At 52.9% G+C, this 10,735-nt stretch overlaps 1 protein-coding gene across 2 annotated transcripts; it reads right to left on the bottom strand.

Annotated features, from left to right (window-relative positions):
• Positions 1-22: 22 nt before the first annotated feature.
• On the bottom strand, positions 23-10,446 carry EXOSC5 (exosome component 5). 2 transcript variants are annotated; one of them, XM_055412088.2, is made up of 7 exons: positions 10,221-10,446; positions 6,346-6,459; positions 5,704-5,825; positions 4,250-4,390; positions 3,156-3,245; positions 2,343-2,436; positions 23-1,080 (listed from the first exon to the last, which is right to left on the bottom strand). In XM_055412088.2, exons 1-6 carry the CDS (start codon positions 10,381-10,383, stop codon positions 2,344-2,346), a joined length of 723 nt encoding a protein of 240 aa, XP_055268063.2. In that variant the 5' UTR covers positions 10,384-10,446; the 3' UTR covers positions 23-1,080; position 2,343. The 2 variants fall into 2 exon arrangements, with proteins under 2 accessions (XP_055268063.2, XP_088686751.1); XM_088830625.1 differs by lacking the exon at positions 23-1,080 and having other exon boundaries at positions 1,810-2,436; positions 10,221-10,443.
• Between the last annotated feature and the right edge of the window lie 289 nt (positions 10,447-10,735).

Genomic DNA, 10,735 nt, shown 5'->3' with positions numbered 1-10,735 from the left:
CCGCAGAGAGCGATTAAACACCAGACACTCTTGCCGCCAAACCTGTGTCTGTCTGGGTGTGTGGGCAGGTGGACAGGTGGGGCCAGAGTGACAGGCTGTCCCCCGGGGTGTTCCTGGACACCTCACAGCCAGAGAAGGGAGAATCCATGGAGGCTCGGAGGGCTCCCAGATGACAGAATATTCTCTCCAGAACACGGGTGGTCGGCAGGGAATTAGGAAAAGAGACGTTCCAAGTCTTTCCTCCACCGAGTTCACCGTGTAACCCTGCGGTCTGAGCCTCACTTTTCCTCATCTGCAAAATGGGACTTATTTCCCCCACAGCTGGAGCAGTTGTAGAGACCAAATGAGTCATACGGTCTACACAGCAGTCTCCTGAGTTCCTTTAACAGCAGTGGCAGAAATCCAACTCTTATACAACAAAGGGGAGGAAAACAGAGAGAACTGGATTCAGGGTGTCAAGTGAAATGGTCTGGTCTCCCCATCTCTTGGCTTCCACCGTGCAGGCTCCCCCTCCTGGGGGAGGAAAATGGGAGCAGGCAGCCCTGATGCCAAAGGTCTTCTTTGCCAGGCACCCTCTCATTGGCCCACCTGGGGTCCAAGACAGCTGCATCCCACAGCCTGAGATTGGGATGGCTGGAGCCTCAAAGTGCTAGCAGGCAAAATAGCCCTGTGCCTAATGCACTTGTCAGATACATTAAATGGGGCCTGAAAGACTCCACACTTCCAGTGCAGGGGACGATGGTGCCATCCCTGGTCGGGGAACCAAGGTCCCACATGCCATGGCCAACCCCGCCCCCTGGGCTGGATATTATCAAGTAATGAGAGCTATTTAGTTGTCTTCACTCCACTTAATACCATTTTGGGGCTTCCCAGGTGGCGCTGCCAATGCAGGAGATGGAAACAATGTGGGTTTGATCCCTGGGTCAGGAAGATCCCCTGGAGGAGGGCATGGCAACCCACTCCAGTATTCTTGCCTGGAGAACCCCATGGACAGAGGAGCCTGGTGGGCTACAGTCCACAGTTGCAGAGCGGCACACTCCCGAAGCGACTTAGCATGCACAGGCACACTGCCATTTAATCCTGCCGGAAGAAAACATTATTCACTGTCTGTGCTCTCCTGACCATTTTCATGGGGCGTAATTTCAAGCTATTTATGCATTTCCTTGGTTACTGGGGATGAAAATGACACCTGCCCAAAGGGGCAATTGTGTGAGTCAGTGCACCCATGCGAAGCTGCAGCAAAGGACCCCCTCCCCCAACATGTCATTTTCACCATAAACCCCAAATGTCAGTGGCAGACAGGATCTGGCAGGCATGTGGCCCCCCTGTGGGAATGTTATTCCTTGCAGGATGCTAGCATCTTCTTGGCTCCTGCCCCCTAAACCTGAGGGTACGGATCAGTCAAGTCAGAACTGAAAATATACCTGTTTCCAGAAGCCCCTTGTGGGGTGCTACCACCCGACTGAGAACCAACAGGCCTCGGCCACTTCTGCACTGTCAGGGACCTGAGGTCGAGAGTGTGCGGACTCTCTTGGGGTCTGAACAGTGGGGGTTCTGGGTCTGGACTCTGAGCAGGGACCAGTGTTCCACCACTAACTAGTGACCTCTGGCAGTTAACTGCCTCCTCAGTTTGTTTCCTTACCTTCAAATAGGGACCATAACAGCCCCACCTCACGGGGTTGCTGGATAAAGGCAGTGCTCAGAGGCAGATTGCCCTCCAAGGCACACGAAGCCTGTTGTCTCCCTGACCATTTCCTCCCTCCCTCCTGCCCTTCCCTCCTCTGCTGCAGCCACACCAGCCATCTTGCACCTCTGCCTATCTCTGCCAAGGGGTCCCCCCTCCACCACGTGTCCATGAGTCCCTAAGCTCATCCCTGGCCTCCTCCTGGACTTCCCTCAGATGCCCCCTCTCCACGAGGGTGTCCTCAACTGATGTACTGAATCTGTCCTCTTCCCCCGCCATGAACTCACCTAAACCCCCTTTTAAAAAATTTTTTGTATTGTTTTATTTTTTAAATAGCATCCACCATCCAACACAAACTACTGTTATTTGTCAATCACCTCACCATTCCTTGAATCTGGGCCTCATTCACTGCTGAGGCCATAGCACCCAGCAGGGCTTGCTACACTCTAACTGCAGTCTCGGCTTCATGGGGCTGTTAGAATAAGTAGCTTCATTCAGCGAATGCACTACCCTACCAGTGTCTTCCTGGAGTGGGGTGGGGTCTGTGCCGTCCCCCATGCCCAGGGGGCCGGCTTTAGCCACTCTTTTCTCGGCAGGGCCAGCCTGCTGGTTTCTTTGACGCTGAAGGTGGAGGGAGGGGTGGCCTGCCCTGGCTTGCCTCAGCTCTTGGAGTAACGCCTCTGCAGCGATTCCCGGTAGAAGCGGAAGACGTGTGTGGAGGCAGTCTGGGCTGCAGCCAGGCACTGCTGGAGCTGGGAGGGGAGAGGGGGTGTCAGTGCCGGGGGCCCCACCTGACTCCCAGAGCCCCCCAAACCTAACACCTCCCCTTTCACCGGGAGCCCCTCTCCCCAGGGGAGGGTGATGGTGAGGGGGTTACTCCACGTGCATTCCCATCTTCCCCACTTCATGGCCTCCTTAGAGGCCATGGGCTTCAGGGCTGATTAAAACAGCTCCAGGCCCTCAGACCAACAGCATCAGGCATCCTGCCCCCTGGAAGCATTCCCAGGCTCATTGAGCTCCCGACCCAGAGAGATTGGAATTTTAGACCCAGAGGTCCTGTGACTCCAAATACTCTTAAAAGCCATGGAACTTGAGACCTCAAATCTTTCCTGCCATGTATACCTGGATTCACAGGAGGGCCATGTGGTAAATGTTCTTGGTGACCATTTGGCCCAACAGGTGCCCAACTCTGTTCAGACACCCCGAACTCCAGGGTGCACAGCTCTGAGCTGGAAGCTGGGAGGCCTACAAGTGCCCCATGTCCTGATTTCTACTTGAGCCCCTCTTCTCATAAACCGGTCTTCCCTTTAAAATTCCCACAAAAGCTTCTATGGCCACAAAGTGTAAAAACTCCTATTTACAGAAGGGGTGCAAGGAGGGGGTTCCCCTTAAGCCTCTTAGAATAGCGACTGGACCTCGTGTCAGGTGGGTGGAAAGGACCTGGTGTTCACCCCCAATTATGCAGTGGTACCTCAGTATCGGAGTAAAGCCCCTTGGTGGTGGACATCAGCAGCTTCCGTTCCACGCTGTCAAGGGCAAAGGTCAGGACTGCTCGGGCCTCCTAGGAATGAGAGGTACAAGGTGGAAGATCTGGGACCCTCCCCTCAGATACAATCTCAGCTGGCCCCAAAGCGGGTGGGTGTGTGTGTGTGTGTGTTTCGGGGGGGTTGCTTTTCCCGCAGCCAGGCCCTCACATAGCAAGTGTGTTTTTTGAGGCGAGTCTACACATCACCCCTTCCCTGGGGAATCACTCCCCACGTGATCCCATCACATGGTTCCGACAGGGGCTTCCAAAGCACAGTATTCCGCACCAGAGGGGCAGCCACAGTAATGGTCATCCCCCAGTGCCTCCCAGCAGTGCTCTGTTCTCTGGGGCTGGAAGCCAGCAAGCTCTATTTCCCAGGCTCCCCTGCCAGTTTGGTTCCAGCAGGAATCTGGTGGGAGAGAAGGGGAAGGAGAAAGCAGCATCCAGGTCCTCACACGGGTTTGGGGCATATCACCCACCACAGTCGTCATGGAGATGGGGCAGCTGTGGACCTCAGCAGCCAGGCCAGAGCCAGAGTGTCTGTTTTCATCTAGATCTGACTGCTCCCATGTCCCCAACAGCACCCAGCAGGAGCTGGCTTCAGGCTTCTCATCTCAGGGGGGTCCTCGCTTCTTCCCTTTTGCTTCTTCAGTTCTTCCAACATGGCTGTTGTGACCGGTTCCCTGCATTCAATTCCAGTCCCTCCCCCCGCCCCGCCCCCGCCATCTGAAGCCCCCAAGGGGTTTCTTTCTGCTTTCTTGACTGGATGTGACTGTCACCGTCCTGAGCAGACAATAACTGGGGAATAACTGGAGCCCCAGCACACTGTGAACTTGGGCCACTGAAGAAGAAACTCTCATTTTTTGCTTTTGAGCCTCTTAAAATCAACTCCCTTGTCGCTTCAGCGGGTTAGAGCTGGGTTTCCAGCAACTGCCCAGAGGAACAGAGCGGAGCTTGCCAGCTGAGCGTGAGGTGGTGCCAGCCAACTGTTTGGAGAAGCGAGGCCCAGAGCCTCTCACCACCCCGCCCTTCATACTTACCTTTTCCTGTTTAGCAGTAGGGTCTAGCATGAGAGTCCCATCAGAGTCCAGAGCACAAGTGATCCCACAGAAGAGGGCCCGCATGGGCACACCAGCGTCCACCAGGGCCATGCAGGCGGCATTCAGGCAACAGGCCAGGAGCTGAGTGCCACAGGCAGTGGTTAAGAGTTTCTTTTTTCATCCTTTTTTCTTTGATCACGCTCTATGGCTGGTAGCATCTTAGTTTCCCCACCAGCGATTGAACCCAGGCCCTCAGCAGTTACAGCGCAGAGTCCCAACCACTGGATTGCCAGGGAATTCCCATGTCAAGAGTTTCTACTGAAGATTGGTCAGCAGAACACATCCATGCCTCCGGTTCACCAGGCCAGTGCCTGTGAGCATCTGATCAGAGAAAGGCAGAGTAATCCTGGGATCTAGTATCCTTGGGTTCCAAACCTGAACTGCCACCTCTAAGCTCTGTGACCTTGAACAAGCTACTTACTCTCTCTGAGCCTCAGTCAGGGGTCATAATGATACTCAGCAGGTATGCACCTTCAGGGAAACAAAGGTCAGAAGCCTTTCAAGAGAAAACAAGGAGGCAGTGGCAGAGCCAGGCCGGGGGCTGGGGAATCCAGCAAGCAGTGCTACCAGGTGACAGACTGGCAGGATGATGGAGGGAGGAGTCAGTGTCTTCAGGGAGCCCGCAGTCCAGGGGAGAGGTGTGGCCCTGGCCCTGTGCAAGGTGAGCACAGGTCTGAGTCAGACAGCTAGCCGCAGCTCAGTTTCCTCAAGTCTTTCCTCCCCAGGGCCAGCTTTACAATCAGTCAGCCCCACCTCTGCCACTGACCCTCCGTTGTCTCCCATCTGTGAGGTGGGTTCACAGTGGTCCTCTTCCCCCATCTGTGAAGTATCTGCCCAACACAGGGCCACACACACCCACAAAGCTGTCTAGAAATGCGCATTTCTGGGCCTCTGCCTCTCGCACCCAAACCGCAGCCACATTCCAAGGCTGAGCTGCCGAACCAAAGGCTCTGCCTGCTCAGGGCTCCTGCACTGTTGAGCCTCAAATCCAAGCTCAGGGGCAGAAATGAGGTCAACGGCACAGGCTCTGGAGTCAGATGGGCCTGTGTGTGAATTCAGCCTCTGCTGCCTTCCAGTTGTGTGACCTTGGGTAAGCGACCTCCACTCTCTTGGCCTTGGTTTGCTCACCTGAAACATGAGAACAGGACCCAGCTGCTAGGGGCCTTGAGCTCTAGAACCACGTGGCTTGGGCTCATGTCCTAGCACGGCCAGTTACTAGAAGTGTGAGTTGTCCATGCTGTATAAATTGCCTGACACACAGTAAACACTCAAGCAGTGTTTGCTGTTCCTACAAGTTGACATCTGTCAAGCAGACTAGGAGAGGGTGTGTACATGGCCATCGGCAAGGAGGGCAATCAATGAGATTCTGGAGGACTTCCTGGAGGAAAGGATACAGAGCCAGCATCGCTGATGACCTGGAGCACCACAGTTATGGAAGTGCGGGGGTGCAGTGCTCCCAGAACCACTGCTTCGCATGTGTTTCTGATCAGCCGCTCCCGGCTCTTCTCTGCTACGCCTGCGGAAATCAGGGGTGGGGTTGGGCTGTCAGGGTCTTCCTGTCCAGCTGGCTCACCTGTCTCCATATACCCCACCCAAGCCTCCAGAAAAAGGCCTGCAGTCTCGGCCTGGGAAGATCTTCTTGGGATGACAGAGGAGTCCCAGTGGGAGGGAGGCAGGGCCTGACTGCCACCCACTTGATGCCCACCACCTCCAGCGCCCAATAAGGGAGCCTCCCAGGGGAGGAGAACCTCAGAGCTCTCCCATGTCCAGCGCTGCTGTCCATTCCCATCCCAGTGCACCCGGCCCTGGGGACTGAGGGGGGCAGAGAGTAAAAGGGTGGAAAAACAGATTAATGGAAAGGAGGAGAGATGGAGCCAGGAAAGGGGGGCGGGAAGTGAAGACGGAGAAAGGGAGAAAAGTGATAGAGACGTACAGGCAGAGAGCTGGAGAAAAGGACTGAAACAGCTGAGGGGAGCTGAGAGGAGTGGAGACCAGAAAGGGCAGTGACAGGGACACCGGGCGAGAGGACCAGTTACCAGGCAGTCCAGTCTTCGGCCTCAGGATCACTTCCAGCGTGGCCTTGTTGAAGATCTCTTTACTCACCTTCACCTCGGCTGGCCCGTACACGCCGGCCAGGACGGAGGTATCCCCTGGGGAGAAAGCATGGGCAAGCTCACCCGCATCTTCCCTGCTTCTGGGGTCTGACACGAGAGACTTAACATTGTGGGCCCTGAGCTGGGTGGCCATGGGTCCCCACGACACCCTCACTCTGGCCCACCCCTTGTTGGCAGTGATTCCTTGAGCATTTGCTTCATCTCTCTGCCTCGACTTCCTCATCTGTAAAAGGAGGATAACTACAGTACGTCCCTGGGACTTTCCTGGTGGTCCACTGGCTAAGACTGCGCTCCTGGTCAGGGAACTGGACTACAAGAGCAGCTTCAACCCCTGGTCAGGGAACTAGATCCCACACGCTACAGCTTAAGAGTTTGGGTGCTGGGACTAAGACCCGTTGCAGCCAAAAAAAAAAAAAAACACAAACACCTACAGAACATCCTTCACAGCTATGAGGATTAAATTAGATAAAAAGAGAAACACTTAGGATACTGCCTGCTAAATTGCTGAGTGCCCAAAGGACTTTAGTTACTATTACTAATTTTAACAGGAGGTTCTTCCTGAGTGCTAACCTTCCTCCTTCTTACTGCTACTGGTCCCAACTTCTCCTTCCAAAGCTTCCCCCAGGCCGACTTCTCTTCCCTCTGGCTCACATCCCCAAACTCTGCAGCAGTCAGGACACCTGAGAAAGGGATGAATATCTAGGGCTGGGTCCTGACACCTGCTTATTTCCTCCTGGCTCTGTAACCTCAGCTGATTTTGCTTACTTCTCTGGGCCTCAGTTTTCCCATCAGCAAAATGGGTAGACTGGACTACAAGAGCAGCTTCCAAACATTCCTGATCCTAACTCCCTGTAAGAAATACATTTTAGACTCAGATACATTTCAGGACCCAAAGCTCACACAAATCTGTGTAGACACACAAATCTGTGTAGATGTAAATGGAACAAACACCTCCCAAAACAACTCTGTTACTGCTTTGACGACTAAACAATAAGGACAAAGAGGGCTGGCCTTAGTTTGCATTGGTGGGTTCTGGGGCTTGGCGTTTTTAACCTCACTCGAGTCTAGTGAGGGTTTGCAGAGGACCCTGCTCCAGGGTCCTGGGCTTTGGGGTTTTAGAACATACAAGGGGTTCAGTATTTCTTAAATTCTAAGAACCTCCAGGCACCTGCACTGAGCAGGAAAGCTAAGCCTGGGGAGGTCCCAGGTAAAGGCTTTTTTGTTCTGGGGCTGGGGAGGAAGAACTGCCGTACAACTGAGGGACTCTCTTGGCTCTAGGAGAATGGACCCTGGAGGGGGAAATTATACAAGCAGAACTAGAGCCACACTGGGGTTTTCTTTCCTGTTACTCCAAAGGCGCTGTCTGCGCTTCACCTGGACACAGAGTGCCTCCCTTCTCATCTTCCCGAGGCCATGACTCTAGCAATTCCCTCCCCTCTGGACCCCACATCCATCTAACTCCTGGCCCATCTATCTTATCCTCTTACAGCAAAGCTCCTGAAGAGTTGTCTCCGCTCACTGACTCTTTCTTTTCCTTCTTGACTCCACCCCTCCACCGGAACAGCTTTTTCGTTTTTAAATTTTACTTATTATTTTTGGCTGTGCGTTGGGTCTTCGTTGTGACGCGTAGGTTTCTTATTGCAGTGAATTCTCTTGTGTGGAGCACAGGCTCTAGGGTGTGTGGGCTCAAGTTGTTGTGATGCAAGGCATGTGGAATCTTGCTGGACCAGGGATTGAACCCGTGTCCCCTGCACTGGGAGCTCAGAATCTTAACCAGGGAAGTCCTAGAGTGACTCTTGGCTGCACCACCTACAACAGACAACCAAGTTGTCAACCCACAGGTCTAGTCCATCCTCACATGATTCAGTCTCTCAGCCAGACCAAAACAGTTGGTTGGTCCTTACATTTCAAACATGTTCTCTGGGCTCCAGGTCACTGCCCTCTCTTGGTTTTTCTCCTACCTTACTAGCTGCTCCTTCTCAATGTCTTTTCCTAGCTCCACCCAGGCTAGAAGGCACAGGGCTAAGTTCTAAGTTCTTCTCTTCTCCATCTATATTAATTTTCTTAGTGATTCCATCCAATCAGTAGCTTGAACCGCCATCGAGAGCCAAAGGACCCCCAGATTCCAGTCTTGGATGTCCTATTGCCGAATCCACACTGCCGTGGGAAAGTCTATTAGGCACTGCAAATGTACTGTTCCCAACTGAACTCATTTTCTCCCAGCACAGCTGGTCTGGGTAAAGAACTTTAGTGTTTTCCCTGACTGTCATACCCCCAAACCAAACCACCTGCAATTTGTCAGTTTCACCTTCAGACTCTCACCACCTGTACTGCTTCCACTCTGGTCTGAGCCACCCTCCTCTCCTTTCCCCCTTGCCCTTTGCCGTCAACACTGCAGCCGGAAAGTCTGAAATCTATAAAAATATACTCAGAGCATGTCACATGGCTCCATTCTCAGTCACTACACTTTATACGAGAGTCAGGCCTCCTTACCTCCACCCACCTCCTGTCACCGCTGCAGGCACCCCTGTCCCCCTGACTGTTCTTCAAACACACCAGGCAAGTTTTGGCCTCAGGGCCCTGTGGTTCCTAATGCTTTATAAGCTTTCCTCTTGATCTCTTTAGGGTTTGCTCCCCCCACAAAAAGCCAATTTTAGGAAATAAAACTGCCTGAAAAAAATTTTATTTGGTTGCACTGGGTCTTCATTGCAACATGCAGGATCTTTAGTTGGGGCATGCGAACTCTTAGTTGCACCATGTGGGAACTAGTTCCCTGACCAAAGATTGAACCCAGGCCCCCTGCATTGGGAGCTCAGAGTCTTAGCCACCGGATCACCAGGAAAGTCCCATCTTTAAGTGTCTATTCAAAAGGCACCATCTCAGTTGATGCCTTTCCTGACCATCCTAATTAAGACTGCAACCCTCTGTGGCAAACCCCATTCTACATCCTTACTGTATTTTTCTCCAGTTTTTTACTACATATTTTACTTATCTTTTGTCTGTCTCTCTGACTAGAATGTAAGAATGTCAAATCCATTATGGCAGGGATTAAAAAAAAATTACTTACTTATTCCAAGTGCCCAGAACAATACTAAGCAAAGGTACATGTTCAGTGAAAGCATGAATGAAAACAGGTTTTGTATTTGGGCATTCAGGTAATGCCCTAGAGCAGGGTCTGAAGCATTTACAGGGATGACCCTTAGGCCTATCTCCAGAGGAATATTTCCCTCAGAGGGGTCAGGGAATTGAGTCTAGTTTCAGAGTTGTTTAGCTAGGAAAAGGGGATATTTCCCTAATAGGTAAGAACTGCCCCAGTCTTAGGAATATAGCGAGAGTTGTGTACCCCAGTTAAAGGGACATTTGCCCAAAAGGTGGCGCTGGGGACATCACCATCAATCTGAGAAGTAACTATTTGGATAAAAGATCTGCCACCGGTCTAGGGAGTAAACCGGAAGTGGTGATCTGGGTATTTATGCAAACGAACAGGTTTGCCTCAGCCTGGGATGTATGGACCCAGGGTGCGTGTGTGGGAAACCGGAGAGGAGCCTAGTCAAGGGAGACACCCTAAGATTTCCCCTATTCTGGAATATTCACTCTTTAGAGGCGGTGTGCCCTCTCCCATTCTGCGTACTTAACAATCTTCTCCTTACTAGTCTGGAGGGATAGATATATGTCTACCTGCATATGCAGTAGTGTCCACCCCGGCAAGAACCGCAGCAGTTCAGGAGAGATTTTTACCAGCTAGCGCAATACACTGCAACCGCCCCCCAAAACGAATACAACCTAGTAGATCCTACCTTGCAGGAAAGAGGCAGAACCATCAGGCCGAGACAACAAGTTCTGTTCGCAGGCAAAGTGCCGGAGGCTACAACCGGGGCCCCGAGGGCCGGGGTCTGTCCCAGAATCAGCCCGGATCTTCGATTCAGTCTGCATTGCCCCCTCCATAGCTTCGGAGCACATGTGCAGCCGGGGCTTGTTGCTTCCGCCCAGAAACGCGCGCTTGCGTACGAGGCGCGTACGCAGTACGCACGCGCTGACCCGGGGGCTCCAGGAGGGGCGCCCGCACGTGGCGCGGCGTTTACTAACAATTTGGGCCCGCCCACTCCCGCCTCGAAAATCCAGGAAAGCCATTGGACAGAAGAGAAGGGTGGGCGGGCCTTGGCATAAGTTCGTCCTACCCGAGGCCCCCGGCCCTGAAACCCTGAGGCTCTGGACGGGTTGTCCTCTTCTTTGCCTGTTACAGGAATAACTAACGTGAGGCGGTCAGAGTAATTTTGGGAAGTTAGGTGGCTTTATGTGTGTCCTAGAGGCT

This window comes from Moschus berezovskii, chromosome 22, assembly GCF_049115385.1.
Source record: "Moschus berezovskii isolate FMDL1 chromosome 22, NW_MosBer_1.0, whole genome shotgun sequence".
Classification (NCBI taxonomy): Eukaryota; Metazoa; Chordata; class Mammalia; order Artiodactyla; family Moschidae; genus Moschus; species Moschus berezovskii.
The sequence above is the reverse complement of the archived record's forward strand: the minus strand, read 5'-3'. Positions and strand labels throughout refer to the sequence as shown.